Source organism: Miscanthus floridulus, chromosome 2 (assembly GCF_019320115.1).
Source record: "Miscanthus floridulus cultivar M001 chromosome 2, ASM1932011v1, whole genome shotgun sequence".
Taxonomy (NCBI): domain Eukaryota; kingdom Viridiplantae; phylum Streptophyta; class Magnoliopsida; order Poales; family Poaceae; genus Miscanthus; species Miscanthus floridulus.
Window position 1 is genome coordinate 164003813 of NC_089581.1, and position 18246 is coordinate 164022058.

Sequence of the window (18246 nt, forward strand, 5' to 3'; positions counted from 1 at the left end):
CACACCCCGTGTCGAAGTCTATCCACAAACAATGTTTTGTTAGTTCAGAATTTACTTTGTCACAACCATATTCTGTTCGCTTTATTGGTCCAGTTTGTCACACTAAAATATATTCAAGATGCAAAATATCCGGTATGTGCCACGCCCATGCAATTGACAAATTCAAATAGCTTTTTCCTTACGCTATACAAATCATATTGTATACCTATCATCTATTGATCCAGCAAATTCTTTGTGCAACCAGATGCTGTCGCTCAACAAAGTGTGTGCACACCATTTTGTGACATGTGCATGACTATGCTTCACAAACTTAGCATGGACAATGATTCCTGCACATGTCAAGTCTGTTAGATTATGAAAGATGTCAGATGGACTTAATAAAAAATCTTCTTGTACAAACAAGAAACAAACCTGTACCTAGGCCTGTTATCTATAAATTAGCCAGGCTATGCTACCTTAAACTATCATTCCTTAGCTACAAGTGGAATCATGTAGTACTATGAAGAACCTAGATGTGCCATCCTATGTGTAATATCTATGTATGTAAATTATGCGTACCTATTTTATTACTCAGTGTGGTGTCCATCCCTTCTTCTATCCATGCGACTTTTTCTCAGATCATTAACTGATTGATGTGGCGCGCGAGGGCGCGCCCCTTCCACTAGTTTTGTATAATTGATCGAAACGTAGAAGGCAAGACTATTTCAACGAATTGATGATATATGATTGTTTATTAAAAATGGTAATGCTCCTGTGAGGACGTCCGGACAAACACAGCTTCCCACTCGCTACTGCACGGTCGGCTCATTCTTGTCTGAGCTAGAAGGTGCTCGGCAGCTGCTTGCCTGCTTATGCTCACCAGGACGGGGGTGCTCGCGCGGCTGCTGGCTGCTCACCAGGGGTACTGCAGGGGTGCTCACGATAGGGCGCCGTGCTCGTCAGGTGCTCCTCACACAGGTGCTCACTCAACGCTGCTCTCGCGGTTTGGCGCAGGTGCTCGCCTAGTGCAGTGCCTCCGCTGGGGCATCGATGACGCTGCCTCCACTGGGGCACCAGTGAGCTCTACGCGCCTTCGCCGACCTCTACGTCGTCGTCGAGCTTTATAATAACGAGTCTCCATTCATCCAAGCAGCAAGGTGATATTACGCTGAAAGCGTATGTTTTAAGTGTATATTTTCAGATGTTTTAGAGGTGTGTTGTAAGTGTTTTACATCTATGTCGCAAAAGCAGATCGGAATATTGTATATGTTGCAATAGCTATACACGCATGTTGCAAGAGTATGTTCTAAATATTTCATCTGTTGTTTCAGAAGCATATTGAAAGTGTGTTTATTTAGATGTTGTATATGTTTCAGATATATGTTGCAAATATTTTATCTAGATGTTGCATATATTTGCAATGACTTTTAAAGTGTTTTTAAACGTTTTGCAAGTATTTCAGACGTATGTTGTAAGTGTTTCAGCTGGATGTTATAAAAGTAGATCTGGAGTTGCATATGTTTTAGCTGTTCTAGACGGATGAGCAGGCAGGACAGCGGGTGAGCAGGACCAGATGGCCCAGACCGGCTAGGCGGGCGAGCAGAGGCGAGCAGACGGTCAGGCGGGCGACGCGAGTAGGCGGGAAGGCGTAGTAGGCCAGCAAGCGCGAGCGTCGTCGAACATTAAGCGCTAGCCGCACCGATTAAAAAACACAATAAGCAGAAAGCATGTTCGTTTGGCTGTGGCTTGTCGTAAACGATCGTAAATTTTTAGCCAGAACAGTATTTTTCTCTCACACAAACCAGTCAGTAGTACTTCTTCACGAACCAGCAACGATACGAACCAGCCAACCAAACAGGCTGTATAGCTCCTGTCGTCATTAAGTGGGCCCACTTATAGTATTTTCATGACTTTTGGAAAAAAAATTGAGTGCTGTGCGTATGTACCAAAATAATTATTTTTTATTTCTCCTACAACTAAAAAGAATAAAGCGTGGACATCGTTTTGGTGCGACAATTATCTTGGTTCGTCCGTCTGCCACCCCATGCGATCGATCCCACCTCCCACGCTGTCCAACGGACGAACAAGAAAAGGAAAGACGCGATAGAAAAAGAAATTATCATCCCTGCGATCCCCGCCTGCTTTGAAGGAAACAAATCGATCACCTGATGCCACATGCATGGAAGGAAACAATAATCATGCATAGAAGAAAATAATAATCATGCATGGAAGAAAATAATAATCATGCATGAAAGAAAACATCAGTGGTGCCAAATAAAAGATGTGCAGGTTATACATGGTGAGACTGGTGAACCTTCTGCAATTTTCTAAACTAATATTCCCACCATTATTATATAGGTCCATTTCCCTGCGTTTCTTCGTGCTCCCATTAACATATAATATGAAAGTATTGTTGTGTTTATCATCACTTTCAGTTGACTACTCCCATTAGCATATACTTCTTCTACCCAAAATATAAGTCATTATAGGATGCGTGTAGGTTAAACTTTCTCAACTTTAACTAGGTTTATAAAAAATACATGTAATATTTATATCGTCAAATAAGTTTATTATGAAAATATATTCAATGTTTTATGTAATGATACTAATTATGTATTATAAATATCAATATTCTTTTATATATAGTCGGTCAAAGCTAAAAAAAAGTTAACTTATCGAAAAGCGAGAATGAATTCTATTTTAGGACAGAGGGAGTATATGAAAACAGTGTTGAAAATATTTTAACAATCAAGTTCATCTCTATCTGATGGTAAGCTTAGACATCATAATGGCATAAAAAATTTCGACTCTTATGGACACCCTCATGGATCAGTGTAAAGCATTCTAATCCTACAACATATACAAATAGCAACCTTAAAGTTATGATATTTTCAAATAGTGGATAATAAAGACCATCTTAGACGTTCTGGCATTAAAGTATATATGTGCACACACATTGGCATGGTGGTGCAAGTGAGCAGCCAGCAGGAGTCAAGAGTCAGAGGTATTTGGATCCTAGACTAAACTTTAGTCCCTGTCACATTGAATTTTTAGATATCAATTAGGAGTACTAAATATAAGCTAATTATAAAACTAATTACATAAGTCGTGGCTAATTCGCTTGCCAGCGCCGTGTACAGGATGGTATGGAGATGTGGTGGAACTTATTCGTGGATTTGTTAGCGCACGAAAGAAATGGATATCGGAAATCTCTTCCTGCCGGTATAAAAAATGATCTTAGTCGTATCACGGAAAGATTTACACAATAGAGTTTGTGAGCCGCGACGCCACACTCTATGTGACTGTGTAATTTTTATGAACTTAGTTTTTTTGGATTAAATATCACTTTAACGTCGGTTATATACTTTTACAGTATTGTTATCTTATCGTGCGATCCGTGTGTTTTTAGTATAAAAGTTTAGCTGTCCCGTAGCAACGCACGGTCACGAACATGGCAGTGTTCGGCTGGCTGGTTGGCCAGCCACCTCACAAAATCACTGTTCACATTCTGCTAGAACAGTATTTTTCTTCCACAATAATCAGCCGGAACAGTATTTTTCAGTCCTGCCGAACATGTTGCATATATACACTCGAACATGTGTGTACATGATTATATGAAGATGCAGCAGAACTTATTCATGGATTTATTGGCGTACGAAAGAAATGGATATCGTAGAATTTTTTTTGCCGATATAAAATATTATCTTAGCCGTATCACGAAAAAGTCTATACAGTAGAGTTTATGAGCCTACGACGTCGCGCTCCTCGTAACTGTGTTAATTTCATGAACTTTACTTTTTAATTAAATATCGCTTTAACGTTGGTATTTAATTTAATAATATTATTATCTTATCGTACGATCCGTGTGTTTTAGTAAAAAATTTAGTTATCTCGTAATAGCGTACGGGCACGCTATCTGCTTTTATATAAAAAAAGAGTTCGTCGCGAGTTGTACTTGTACTCCTGCAACCGCAACTCACCTGCCACCCTGTGGTCTGTGTCGAACAGAGACATCTGCCTTCTGCCCTTCTCCCGTTCACCCGCGCCGCCGCGCGCGCTCTACCTCTCGTATCTGCCGCCCTACGCCAGGTGACAGGGCCCGTCGCCGGCGACAGCACCACGGGTGTGCCCCCCTTCTCTTCCTTTTTGTTCTGTGCGAAACCGAGCGCCCAAACGCCCAAACCCTAATGTAAGCTATCTGTATTCGGATTTGATATAATTACACTTGTATACTGCCTACTCAATTCGACTTTTTGCAAAAATTATCTAGTGTACATGTGTACACCCATGTCTTGTACTGGGTTCGTCCTGCACGCTTAAGATCGATCTTGGTTGACTCCATACGACTACCCCAGGCGCTTATGTTTCTCCTCCCCTCCCTCCCTAAAAATTGGGCGTTTGAGTGGAAACCCCTTGCTAATTTCTCTGTTTCTTGGAATGTATAGTAGCTTGTGAATCGAGTGTATGTATTCCTTTTTTTTTGTAGTTGACTCTGTTTCCCTCCCTACCAATTAACTTATTATCGATTGCTTTAAAAGCTCTATTTCATTATTTTTTTAAAAAAAAAACTGTGTTATTGTTGATGTACGGGAGACGGTTTTGGCACATTGAGGCCATGTGGATCCACCTCAATCCATACGTGTTGGAGTGGAATGGAATGAAATTTAGTTCAATTCCACTTCAATCCACTTCAACACATTGAGACGAATACATGCGCATCTAAACAAGGCCTTAGATAGATTGAAACACATGTGTCATACCCTTGCTGATTTTAATACACAACATCAGTGGTCAATGTAGTAGCTCAATTTAGGCTGATTGTTATTGGATAAATTAGAACATGTTACACGCTTGCAATGGCATTTGAATATCTGATAGTTATGCAGCATGGTGGAGGACAATTGTGAATTGGATTGTCTAATAGAGTAATAGTTTATTAATTTGCAGGAGACATATCAAGTTGTTTGGTGATAATGGATCCGGAGCATTTGGCTGAAGTGTCCAAGTACTGTTTCTTGACTACTAGTATCTTCTAGCACCAAATAAATCATAGTTTCAGTTCATTCATAAGATAATAAAAGGCCGTCTGCAGGCATTTGGACAAGCAAAATCAAGCACTAATGGAAACATACCGAGCAATGTCCCATGAATTGCATAAAATGCAGGTGACCCCTCTGATATTATGAACTATTTTACTGCGGCATTAATATTTTGATATACTGATCTTGTTAAAACTTTCTACAGATAGAAGAAGAGACAATCATGCGCAAGTTGTATGAACTGATGTCTGCAGAAGGTCTTCTTCCAAAGGTTACATTCTTTGCCTACCTATGGATGTTATGGAAGGTTACAGGGCTGGTTCAGTGTTCGGATTATTCTTTTGGAGCTAGCATCATGTTTCCGTTAAGCCAACTGTGTTTTTCTTTTTCTTATTTTAATTTAGAGTGCTGAACAAACTTTTGAAATTTCACTTAGGACTGGAACATATAGTGCATATATTATATTATATATATATGGTAGATGAATTCAGGACGTGAAGATAAGAAATGATTTTGTTCAAAAAGAAGATAAGAGGAATTAATCAACTTTTCTAATAGTGTTAGGCTTGTTAATTCTTACTGATTTCCCTATATTGCTCTTTTATTTTAATGTTCAACAAATGACTCGCATAATAGTTCTGGTAAAAGTTTCTCATATAACAGATATGCCTAGGGACTAGGGTAAAAAGGAGATTCTGATAGAAGTAACCTGGATTGATATGATCAAGTTCTTTTTTAGTTTACATCTTCTGTTGTTCAAGCAATCTAGTTCCCATGCCTGCAAGACCTAACTGATGTTCTGACAGTGCATTTTCTTCTACTGTTTGAGCAATTGATAACATCCATATTTAAGACCAAAAGAAGGTGTTGTGATACAAGTAACATGTTTTGAAACAAACTGTCAAACCCCTGGATTAAGCTTAACTAGCATAATTTAAGGAGCTATTTACATTTAAATAGAAAATTAGAATAGTCCCAAACCTATAGGCACAGGAGTCTGCTTGTTATGAGCACTGATGTTTACCCTACTGTAAGCCAGTATGCATCAATGGTGGCACCTGAAGCAGTTGCAGAATTGATAAAACAACACCTGCTCCCACCACTTTCATTGCAGTCCCCGCATGAAAGAACTCTAGTAGATGCTTTGTTTCGTTCAACTTGCTTCTCATGTTTATGCTGCTTAGTTCATCCTTTTTCTACTGCACTTTGGATGTAATGATCAAAGGGCTTCATTTAGTATTTCTAATAATTGACGCAGCGCAAGAAAGAAAAGCAACAGGGCGAGAATGTTGTGGGATCAACTCTGGAGAGCAAAGAACAGGAACCATAAAATCTTATGCGACTTGCAATATGATCTGACACCGATGCCAGTTCATCTGGAGAGCTAGTGTTTGTTAACTTCTGCATAGCAGTACTCTTCCATCACAACATGGCGATGACTACATTTAACTTCACAGTTGAAAATTTAACCTTAGTATTGGTTCTCTGAGGAATTACATACAGACAAACAGAATCATTCCTTTTGCTCCTATGCTTCATCTGAGGTTTTATATTTTGTTTTCCCCCTTTCTTAGAGCTATCTGTTCCCAGGGATCGTGATTACACACAACTCTGCTTGTATCTTTCTTTTCGTTTTGGCTGACACAAGTGTTATGAATTCTGATTTCTAGTTTCAAAAAAAAAAACTGATTCCTCCAATATAAGTTCAATGCACAACTGTGACATACCGTTTGGTTTTGTCAGTTACCCCGGAGCTCTGGCACTGATACGAGTGCTCTGTAGCCTGTCGACTTAAGCTATCGAATTGTCCCCGCAAAATGCGCGATGGCCTCCTGTACCAGGATTATACGATTTTAAACGGGTGGGTCCATAACCCACAGGTGACAGGATGAAACCAGGTTCTCTGATTCAATTTGCGGTGTGCTTCTGTTTTTTCCCATTTCAAGCAAGTTTCTTTCTTTGAGACCTCTGCTCCACGTTTTTCGGTTTTAGCTCCACACACTCTGTTTAAGGAAAAATGATGGAGTTGTGAGAGGACCTAAAGAGGTGCTCCACAAACTCTAGTTTTTTGTGGAGCTGCTCCACAGCGGAGTTTGTGGAGCAATTCTAAACACCCCCATAATTACAAGATTTATATTTTGAAAGTAATTTCTTTTTAAATAATCGAAACTATCAGCCCATCATAATTTCAGTGGGCTTTTGTTCCTTTGCGCTAGTTTTTCTTATTTGCGCTAGTTTTTCTTATATAACTGTTGATTTATATTTTGAAAGTCTTATCTTTTGGATAATGGAAACTATCAGGATCAGGCCAGTCGTCTAATGGACTAGTTCTGTCCATAGTGGCTGATCCCTCGGTGATCAGAACCGTGGAAGTACTCCACCGTTCTAAATTATTTGACGTTTTGGCATTTCTAGTTTCAAGGCTTTTGCCAAGTATGTCTAGATCAATGTTATATCTGAGATACATAGCAAAAGCTATGAATCTAGAAATATCAAAACGTCTTATAATTTGGTACAAAGGAAATTGAAAGTAGCTTTAGTTGGATGGTAATGTGAATTGTGGAACTGTGTAAGTTTGTTATTTGTCCTAATGAAATTCGGTATTACCATTGTGGAAAGAAAAAAAATGGAGTTCAATTCTAGCTTTTTAGAACAGTTAGGAGAAATTAGCTGTCTATCAGCTCTCATTAATTTTTTGGGGTAAAAAAAAGGAGGTAGTTAACGTGCAACAGGTCATGTGGTCGTGGAGCGCACACCCCTCCTGTCGCCGCCTCGCACCGCCACCCACGGCCGCTGGCGACGCGTCGCCTTGCCACCCCGCCCACCATCCGCCCCACGCCTTTGTTAATTTGTTGGCTCCGTCAACCAGTCGTCGACGAGCCTCCCTCGCTCCTGCTCCGCACCAACTGTCGCCTCCACCACCATGGCTAGCGGTGCTCCATCGCCTCGCCTCGCCTCGCCGCCAAGCCCACCCACCACTGGCCAGCTTACTGCCAGGGATTAGGGGCAGGGAAGACAATAAACCCTAACCGACCTCCGGCTGGTGTCACCGTGGGGCGGGGGGCACATGGATCGTGCTCTTCGGTTAGATTTTGTGTAAAAAAGGTAATATTGTACCTTTTATTCGTGGAATGTTGTACAAAATTTGAGTCCATCCTTCATCTATCCTCAACTTGTTACTAAAATTTGCACGAAATTTCTTGAGCTCCTTTTATTCGTGGAATGTTGTACAAAATTTGAGTCCATCCTTCATCTGTCCTCAACTTGTTACTAAAATTTGCACGAAAATTCTTGAGCTCAATAAAGTAAGAATATAGTCTGTATTAGACTATCTCCAACAATATCACCCAAAATACAAAACCTATTTCATGTTTGGGTAATGCTATAGGTAAAGGGTTCAATATCCATTTTTTTTCTTCTCCAACAACAGGACTCAAAAGAGAACCATTTCTGCAAATGAGTCTTCAGGAGAGAGAATACTCATATTTGGATTGTAATTCTGCTGTAACCCAAAATACGTCTCGTATATAGATAATCTATTGGATGTTGAAATAGTACCATCTAATACTTTTTGGGTTTGGGTAGTAAGGCCGATGGAGACAGTCTTATCTGAAGAAACTTTCCGTCTTTCCGTCTTCTCACAATTTCGCGCAACCCCCTAAACCGAGGAAGAAACCTGCTGACTTCCTTCTCTTCTCGTCCCCCTAACCAAAGGCGTCTCTCCACCTTCCTCGATCCAGCCATGTCGTCCGCGCCGCCTGCCCACCTGTCCAAACCTTCCCACAACCGCCGCCAGCACCACAACCCCGGACCGAGGCCGCAGCAGCCGGCGCAGCAGCGCTACGTCCCCAAATCCGCCGCCCCCGCGGCGCCAAAACCCTCGCCCCCGTCCCAGCCATCGCTCACCACCGCGCTCCGATCATCGGCCGCCTCGTCCTCCGCGTCCGGCTCAGGCGGGAGCTCCAGCGGTAGCGTAGGTGGCGGGGCGGCTGATGCATTCGTCGCGTACCTGCCGCATGACGAGGCGGTCGCGGCGGGTCTCGGCGGCCTCGACGCACATGAGTCGCAGGTCGTCGTCGACCTCCTGAACGACGCACTGGCCGCGCTCCTCCGGGCCAAGCCTCGCGAGTTCTGGCTCCAGGGTAAGTGGAACATTCGCATGTGCATTGCTCGCTGATCGAACCTGCTATTGCTTGCTTCAGTATAGTTGGTCGACTGAATTTAGTGTGCCTTCTGATGCTTATCCGTTCAAAACAAACCAATGCTGTCTTCTAAGTATAAAATTCATGTTAGTACTTGCTTGGGATCTCGTAGTGTTCTTATTGTGCAATTGTCTTTCAGTGATTTTGTTTATTTTCTGCTTTGTATCATATATGCATACAAATTTAGTGGCTTAACTAGCTGACCTTCTGTTTTGTGTTTTTTGTTGAGAATACCGTAAGATGATGAGTCCGCATGTAGTTTGATGTTCACCTAACAATTTGATTCTTCTTCTTCACACTACATGCCTTGTTTTAGATACTTTCCTGCCTATATGTTATGTTGCAGGTCAAGCCTCTTAACAAATTAGGTTTTGCTGTGCAGTTTAAACTATTCCAGTTTGTTGCGGCAATTCAAGTGACAGGCCCAGAAAATAATATCTCTAGCTATTCGTTATTTGTTAGTTGAATTTTCATTTATGCTCATATTGTAGAGAAAATCTCAGCTATTCGGTTCAAATCTTGAAACACAATCTCAATTGCTCTTTACACATGAGATGCCTCTGCAGTGGTTTGCATATACATAATGGTGATTGGGACAAAAGAGTCATGCTATCTGAAGTCCTTTATTCAGTGTTTTGGACAATTACCAGTCACATTTTATTTAGCAAGGAAATATGAGGTGCAAAAGATTATATTAGTGAACCTATGAGCTGTTGAGCATACTCATCTCATTCCTCAGATCTGATCTTTGTGGATCAAGTGAGGTTTGAAATTCCCTCACCTATCTTGGGCTGATTTAAAGACAATCGGATTTAGCATTTAGTCAAATGAAAAGATGGATAAGAGGGATGAGGGAATTCTGACCTCCCACTTGGATCCTAGGCACAAGATTGAGTATGTGCATGTTTTCACCATTATAATCTTGCGCACCTGATACTTCCTATTAACATTATCAAGTACTATTCATGTAGTGTCTTGCACTCTTGCCACATTCGTGAATAGTCAGTTAGGGAAACAGGGTAAAGATGGTGTTTATAGACTTTTCGGCTGCGAATAATAATGTTTAGATGTAACCGCACAAGGATCTGTCATGTGCCCTAGATTCTCAAACAGAAGTTATCTCAATAATCGATAGTTCAGTAAATAGATTAGTTAATATGATTAATTTAATATGTCGTTGTTCCACAACTGGTACATCTAAACTTTGTCAATGACATATGCTAACTTTTGTTCTTTCCCAGTGGCACAGAACACTTCTCTGCATGAATTCCTTGATAGTTATCTACAATTCAGGCACAGGTGGTATGATTTGCCACACCGAGGCCCAAGGGGGACTGTAGCAGGTTTGGTTGTTGGGGAGCTTGAGCTTTGCCGCCGTGTATTTATGGTCCTCTACCGCATGTGAGATTTCTATCATTTCCCATCTTCTGTTGTTTTGTTACCTTTTGACTGAGTTGTTTTTGTGTTTTAGATCCTCAAATAAGGATCCCGGAGCAGGTCGTGGTGAGTCCCTTAGCATGAAGGAGCATGCAGGTGATATTATGTCACTCATTTATTCATTGTGTGGGGTTTATTGATTCCACCATTGGTTTGAATATACTGTATTGTATTCTCAATCCCACAATGTTCCTTTGTAGCCCTTCTGCTGGAGAAAAAAATGCTTGATCTGCCAAAATTGTTGGACATATGTGCTATATATGAGCATGACAACAGCAAGTTAACAAGTTCACTGGTGAGTCCCTCAACTAGTTTTTTTTTCCTCGAACACACCCTCAAGTAGTTTTTTGTTATTTGGTTGTTTTAGGCACTTCTATTTATTATTTTTCAAATTAAAATATATTTTGTTCATTATTTTCAGCTAAATTTTCTTAATTGTGAAAACTTATGCTGACAAAAGGCACTCTCTTTGTGTATCTCCAGGTTACGAATGTTATTAATGTGCAGCCAAGTGTCCTGGATGGCATTAATATTGTCATTCCCCAGTTCTTGAACATTTTCCACACGATGCATGATAGGTGCATGACATCTTTACAGGTGATCTTTGTCGTTTTCCCCCTATTCCTTGTGGTTACTCTTAATATTGATAAAAGTCTTATTTATTTGTAGCAATATTCGATAGCATTGTTTAATAGTTACTGTTTGTATGTCTGGGGAAGCCACATATAGGCATGCGGGACTCATCATATTTAATTTACATCTTGCACTCTTCTTTTAGATCCAGGATTTTCAGTTTCATTGATCATGCTATAAATTATTATTTATTGCTGATTCCTTAATTTCTCCATTTCATGGTCTCTTTGATGTGTGTGTTATACATGTGTGCAATATCTGGTCAGCTTGGCATAATGTATATAATCTCATACTCTTCTACCTCATTATTGTTTACTGTGTATGTGTATCTCTACTTGCCTTCTCATAAAAAACTTAGTTCCCTGTTCCTTTCAGCATTACTGATGCTAGTTTGGTTAAGAGATTTGTTTCTGGCAGTTGACACAATCTATTAGCTTTTCCAGGACATTGTTATCGTACTTGGCAGCTGAAAATGATAATTAGAATTAAATGATTTCCTTTAAAGTGCATTAAAATTTCATATGCAAGTGTTTACTTATTGTGCTTAATCTTTATGGGTCAATAATAGCAACAATGAATTTGTCATGCATTCTCAGCTATTGGATAATAGTTCTTTCCTGATATCCTATATGTATTGGACCCCATCTTAACCGCAATTGAATTCAGGTGCTCACTTCAATCGGATCAATTGATAATGGATATGTTCAGCTTCAGAAAGATTTCTTGGAGGTTACTTCTATCCATGCAGAACTTATTCTTGATTTGCCTGCTTTATATTTTTCCTATCTCCCCAGAATTGATGGTAATGTTGATTGACCACAGGTGTTAGATTTTATAAACGATGCAATTGTTACTCTGGATTCTTTTGTTGGTGCTTATCAACCTGCCGCTTTATTGTTCTGTACTAATTTTGAAATGAGGTGAGCAAGCTTCTTGTTCATCCATTGATGTTTGATGACTTCAAGATCTTTCCCTGTTTTATCACTTTGTAACAGTCCTTGTCTCCTCCCTGATTGCAGTTATGGAGTTGAGGAATTGCTGAATGCCCTTGCAAGGTTGTATGATTCATTGTTACCATCATTGTTCCAGGGGTTTAAAGTTATGCCCAAGTCCCAGATCAATGCAGAGGCATCACTTGACAGCACACTTAGTGACATTCCTCTTGGTATAAGGATGTTGTCAAAGAGAACAGTGAGATTCGGTTGGAGATTGTTGCACTACTGCTATTTGAATGATCAAGTTAGGGAGCATGATGCTCAAACTTCTACTAAGATGTTTCCAGCTAAAGTCGAAGACCCTATGATCAGGGGAGACATCTTGGTTCAAACACTCAAAGATATAAATAGAGAAGCCACTTACTCTTCTCAAGTGAAGCATGGAAATACTTTCCTCCAAGCACTTGAAAGGGAATTTCAATTAATGAGCCAGATTGGCGATATTCGGAACAAAGGTACACAATGGAGTTCTTCAATCAAATGCATAAATAGTACTTGTTATATTTAGTATACGATCTAATAGCTTATTTGCACAAGTCATCTTAAAGTGTTAGTAGCTCATGCAAGGACATTTTCTGCACACATTTATGAAAAATGTTTATTCTACTGTGATGTCTGCTCTTACAATCACTGTGAGTTAACACAATTGAAAAGGTGACATGCAAGAGTTGTTTCTTAGAAGCATAGACTTTCCAGTTTTATGAAGTATCAATCTCCCAATAAATGGCAAAGTTTGGATAGCAGGATCACAATTCTGTGTTATTAAAAGGAAATTTTCTTGTCAGAATCATTATTCAATTGGGTATTTCATACTTATTATGAGTGTATTCATTTGACTGTCTTTTTATAGCCTGTTGTTTGCTGCTGCTTGTTTCGATGATGTTTCAATCCCTGTGTACACTTCTAGACTATGTATAATGAAGCGATGTCCTTCCATGAAACCACATGCAGATGCAGTTTTACGAACCTCCATTTACTTAATAAGGTTGATAATCAAAGTGTTCCTTAGGTTTAATTTTCTTACTGAGTTCTAACGTGTTTCTGTATTAGGAGTCAATTCTAGAGTGAGAGGATTTTAATCCCAATTAAAGCTTTCTATTTTTGTTGTATCATCGTTGATAATTGATTGTTGATTCCATAATTGTTCATTGTTTCAGTTATTTCTGGATTCTGTCACGTGAATAATTTAGCGCAACATTTTTAATTAATTAATGTACATGCTACATTTTCTTTTACTTTCGAATTTAATCTGATGGTGTAGACCTTTTGTGTAATGTGATTTTTGTTCCTTGAACTCGTAACAGGATGGATATACATGGATGATGAGCAGTTCCAGTTCTTATCACATTTGTGTGGATCTACTCACACTTCTTGGAATGGCATACCTGATTTGCCAATCTCTTCTCATCATGGTGGTGAATTACAACAGAAGGATGAGGAAACGGCGATGGTTGAGTCCAAGATTAGTCAGATAAAGGACCTTCTTCCTGATTATGGGAAGGGTTTCCTTTCTGCCTGCCTGGAAGCCTACAACCTGAACCCTGAGGAAGTTATCCAGAGGATATTAGAAGGAACACTTCATCAAGATCTTCTAGCTTTGGATACTTCATTAGAAGAGATGCCACAGAAAAAACTTGCACCAACTGCTGTGAAAGATAAAGGGAAGGGCATATTGGTTGAAACTGCACCTCAAATTACAAAGAAACCCCATAAAGTTGCTGAGACACATTATGTTGTTCAAGATGGCCCATCTTCAGCAACTCCATCGGCATCACAAGGTCCATCTTCTGCAATTTTATCAGCATCCCAGGGATCATCTTCTGCAATTTCACCAGCACCCCTCGGGCCATCTTCTGCAATTTCATCAGCATCTCTGGGCCCATCCTCATCCGTATCATCTGTCCCAAAAGGTAGATTTACAAGGAAGGCTAATGATGATTTGCCAGACACTGCAATCCTGGACTCGAAAAATGCTAAAGATGCAGCTAGATCTGTTATCCTTGGCTCACAGTATGAGTATGAAGATGAGTATGATGATTCATTTGATGATCTTGGCTTCAGTGTGGTAGAGTCAAGTTATGAGGAAACTGATGGTGCCAATGATGCTGAGGCTTCACCAGATGGCCCAAGATGGAGTTCACAGAAGAAACCACAGTTTTATGTCAAGGATGGGAAGAATTATAGCTACAAGGTTGCTGGTTCAGTTGCTGTAAACAGTGCTCGAGAAGCAGCTGTCATGAGGCAAACTCAGAAAGATACAATCTATGGTCTGGGTCGTGGTGGAAATGTTCCTTTTGGTGTCTCGAACAGGCAACATATAGATGTGGAGGAAGAGGAAGTTGGTGATGCTGACAACTCAGGCAGAGGTTCAAATTCCCGTGGCCGAGGAAGAAAAGGTGGCAGGGAAGGCAACCGTCCAGAGGAAAATGAGAGCTCCAATGGACGAGGCTCTGGCTTTGGTGGTAGAAGAGGAGGCTGGAATCAGGGCAATCCGGCTGAGGAAAACTGGAACCCTAATGGTCAACAAGGTTTTGGCCGTGGTAGCAGAAGAGGGGGCTGGAATCAGGGTGGCCCAGCGAAGGAAGACGGTAACTCTAGTGGCAGGCAAGAAGGTTTTGGCCGTGGAGCAAGACGGGGCAGCATGAACCATGACCACTATTCAGCCGAGGATAATGAAGGCCATCATGATCCAGCACAAGGCTTTACTCGAGGGCCAGCTCCTCGTGGTGGTGGCCATGGAAGGGGAGGTGGCCGGAACCATCACAGGAGAGATCGGGCAATGAAGAAGCATATGCAAGGATTGACAGGGCTTTAGCTGCTGTTAACCTTCTACTTCTGAAGGGTCGTACTGTAAATGGCATTTTTGGAGGCACTCATACTTGACCATCCAATTTTTTGTGCTTGTTCCATTTTAAATCAAATAATGCCATGGAGTGACCCACATAGGTTGTGGTCTATATTGTCGAAAATAGCATATGTAATTACATATGTTCAAGATGGCCCATCTTCAGCAACTCCATCGGCATCACAAGGTCCATCTTCTGCAATTTTATCAGCATCCCAGGGATCATCTTCTGCAATTTCACCAGCACCCCTCGGGCCATCTTCTGCAATTTCATCAGCATCTCTGGGCCCATCCTCATCCGTATCATCTGTCCCAAAAGGTAGATTTACAAGGAAGGCTAATGATGATTTGCCAGACACTGCAATCCTGGACTCGAAAAATGCTAAAGATGCAGCTAGATCTGTTATCCTTGGCTCACAGTATGAGTATGAAGATGAGTATGATGATTCATTTGATGATCTTGGCTTCAGTGTGGTAGAGTCAAGTTATGAGGAAACTGATGGTGCCAATGATGCTGAGGCTTCACCAGATGGCCCAAGATGGAGTTCACAGAAGAAACCACAGTTTTATGTCAAGGATGGGAAGAATTATAGCTACAAGGTTGCTGGTTCAGTTGCTGTAAACAGTGCTCGAGAAGCAGCTGTCATGAGGCAAACTCAGAAAGATACAATCTATGGTCTGGGTCGTGGTGGAAATGTTCCTTTTGGTGTCTCGAACAGGCAACATATAGATGTGGAGGAAGAGGAAGTTGGTGATGCTGACAACTCAGGCAGAGGTTCAAATTCCCGTGGCCGAGGAAGAAAAGGTGGCAGGGAAGGCAACCGTCCAGAGGAAAATGAGAGCTCCAATGGACGAGGCTCTGGCTTTGGTGGTAGAAGAGGAGGCTGGAATCAGGGCAATCCGGCTGAGGAAAACTGGAACCCTAATGGTCAACAAGGTTTTGGCCGTGGTAGCAGAAGAGGGGGCTGGAATCAGGGTGGCCCAGCGAAGGAAGACGGTAACTCTAGTGGCAGGCAAGAAGGTTTTGGCCGTGGAGCAAGACGGGGCAGCATGAACCATGACCACTATTCAGCCGAGGATAATGAAGGCCATCATGATCCAGCACAAGGCTTTACTCGAGGGCCAGCTCCTCGTGGTGGTGGCCATGGAAGGGGAGGTGGCCGGAACCATCACAGGAGAGATCGGGCAATGAAGAAGCATATGCAAGGATTGACAGGGCTTTAGCTGCTGTTAACCTTCTACTTCTGAAGGGTCGTACTGTAAATGGCATTTTTGGAGGCACTCATACTTGACCATCCAATTTTTTGTGCTTGTTCCATTTTAAATCAAATAATGCCATGGAGTGACCCACATAGGTTGTGGTCTATATTGTCGAAAATAGCATATGTAATTGCCCCCCCCCCCCCCCCCCCCCCTCCAAAAAAAGGAAAACAGCATATATTTTGTAAACATGCTTTTTAGCTCGTTAAATACATAATTAAAGTTTTGTTGTCTTTCTTTTGTCATGTACTATCTAGTAAAAACGTTTTTTTTTTTGCATAAAATCGTTGTATATGCCCATATGTCATACCCAATTAGGCCTCATTCCCTCACCCAATGTCCTCCGACCCTGTAAATCTTATATCGTTTCAAATTATAAAACATTTTGTCTTTTCTAAATATATTGTTTAACTATAGATCTAGACATAGTGTATATCTAAATACATACCATGGAGGAAGTACGTAATTGTGTTCTAGCATCAAGTCAATCAGCAAATCGTGGACGATCAGCTCTTGGCAAGCTTGGGAGTGGCTTGTTTTGTTTTGAGCGCTAGGCGGTCTACTGAACCCTAAACAACGATCCGAGAAGCCTATGCAATGAACATTCCCTCTGCTAAACCTACGAATCGAGAAGCCTATGCAATGAGCATTCCCTCTGCTAAACCTACGAATCGAGAAGCCTATGCAATGAGCATTCCTTCTGTTAAACCTATGCCATCCTGGTTGAGGTATACTAGGTCAATCCGAAAAACTATGCACAGAGTTAAGCCTACGGTGGTTCCTCACAAACAGTTTGAAGCAGGCCAGCCGGCGACAACCCTTCTAAGCCAACCAAGAAGCCTAGGCCTTGCTCGGTTCAGCTTCCTTAGAACTACTTTTCAGCTATGCAACATTGCTCACAACATTTCAACATAAACATCAGCATAAGCCAAACTTTAGCATAGCGCCTACCGGACGGTCCGACAACCTATCAACAACATCCTTCAGAGCTTGAGCAAATCTAACTAATCCTTTACCTTTGTCCTAGTTAAAGACCCTTCATGCCCATGAAGCACAACACCTCAAACCCAAGAGAGGGGATTGAATTGGGCTAATCTAAAATTCTCGCAAAATTAAAACTTATCACTTAGCTCATTTCACATCTGTGTCTAATAGTGTTTTCTATCCTACCCTAAAAAGTTTTAAAAACTAGTTCCAATCCTACACTAGCATGACAATTCTAGTAATATAAATACTTGAAAGTAAATTAGAGAAGGGTAGAAATACGGCGATGTTTTTTCGAGGTATCAGAGAGTCCACGCTCCCCGTTAGTCATCGTTGAAGCACCCGTGTAAGGGTATAGCTCCCCCTTATCCAGTAAGGACCAAGTGTTCTTTACGGTCCATATTATTTTTTCCAACCACCCTAAAACTTGTAATATGCTGAATACTTGAACTAATATTTCTTTTCACCCTTTTAAACACCCAGAGGAAGAGAAGCCGTGTAGGCGGCTGTAATCATTCGCATAAAAAAAAAGATTGGAATATACTTTTTCCGCAGCCATATGCCCCACCCTTTCTTCATATCTACGCAAAGATGGAACCCTGAAGTGATCATCTGCGCAGAGAAAAGATGGCGACATGGATTAACAAGACTGCTTACCTGCTTCTGCGGTTCTGCCGAGTGGAGTAAGTAGACTATGATGGTATTGGTACCTTTGCTAGCAATAATACTCGCACTTTTTCTTCCGTTCTACGTCTCTAACATTTTTCTTAACGATATTAGGAAGGATGGCCGAGCTTCTTCTGTAGCTTTTCTGCATCCTCTAAATATTCATTGGAAGGTGAATGTTTGCTTACACATGAAGAGACGGGTTC

At 41.1% G+C, this 18246-nt stretch overlaps 2 protein-coding genes across 3 annotated transcripts; both read left to right on the forward strand.

The window, feature by feature from the left end:
* Nucleotides 1–3965: 3965 nt before the first annotated feature.
* Nucleotides 3966–7398, forward strand: LOC136540435 (uncharacterized). 2 transcript variants are annotated; one of them, XM_066532441.1, is made up of 5 exons: nt 3966–4168; nt 4927–4984; nt 5072–5144; nt 5224–5289; nt 6277–7398. In XM_066532441.1, the coding sequence occupies exons 2-5, from the start codon at nt 4953–4955 to the stop codon at nt 6346–6348; spliced, it is 243 nt and encodes an 80-aa protein (XP_066388538.1). In that variant the 5' UTR covers nt 3966–4168; nt 4927–4952; the 3' UTR covers nt 6349–7398. The 2 variants fall into 2 exon arrangements, with proteins under 2 accessions (XP_066388538.1, XP_066388539.1); XM_066532442.1 differs by having other exon boundaries at nt 3994–4102; nt 6277–7396.
* Nucleotides 7399–8653: 1255 nt separating this feature from the next.
* Nucleotides 8654–16542, forward strand: LOC136535552 (uncharacterized). Its single transcript, XM_066527840.1, has 10 exons — nt 8654–9160; nt 10462–10621; nt 10692–10753; nt 10858–10952; nt 11141–11254; nt 11957–12019; nt 12113–12210; nt 12310–12740; nt 13590–14156; nt 15381–16542. The coding sequence occupies exons 1-10, from the start codon at nt 8761–8763 to the stop codon at nt 16352–16354; spliced, it is 2964 nt and encodes a 987-aa protein (XP_066383937.1). The 5' UTR covers nt 8654–8760; the 3' UTR covers nt 16355–16542.
* Nucleotides 16543–18246: the final 1704 nt, after the last annotated feature.

Bases quoted from the DNA above. Each gene is read 5' to 3' on its own strand.
- LOC136540435 (XM_066532441.1), top strand. From the start codon at position 4,953: ATGGATCCGGAGCATTTGGCTGAAGTGTCCAA. The intron at 5,145-5,223 runs GTGACCCCTCTG...AACTTTCTACAG, and splicing joins ATGAATTGCATAAAATGCAG to ATAGAAGAAGAGACAATCAT. The intron at 5,290-6,276 runs GTTACATTCTTT...TAATTGACGCAG, and splicing joins CAGAAGGTCTTCTTCCAAAG to CGCAAGAAAGAAAAGCAACA.
- LOC136535552 (XM_066527840.1), top strand. From the start codon at position 8,761: ATGTCGTCCGCGCCGCCTGCCCACCTGTCCAAACCTTCCCACAACCGC. The intron at 11,255-11,956 runs GTGATCTTTGTC...AATTGAATTCAG, and splicing joins GGTGCATGACATCTTTACAG to GTGCTCACTTCAATCGGATC. The intron at 14,157-15,380 runs CTCTGGGCCCAT...CACCAGCACCCC, and splicing joins TTCTGCAATTTCATCAGCAT to TCGGGCCATCTTCTGCAATT.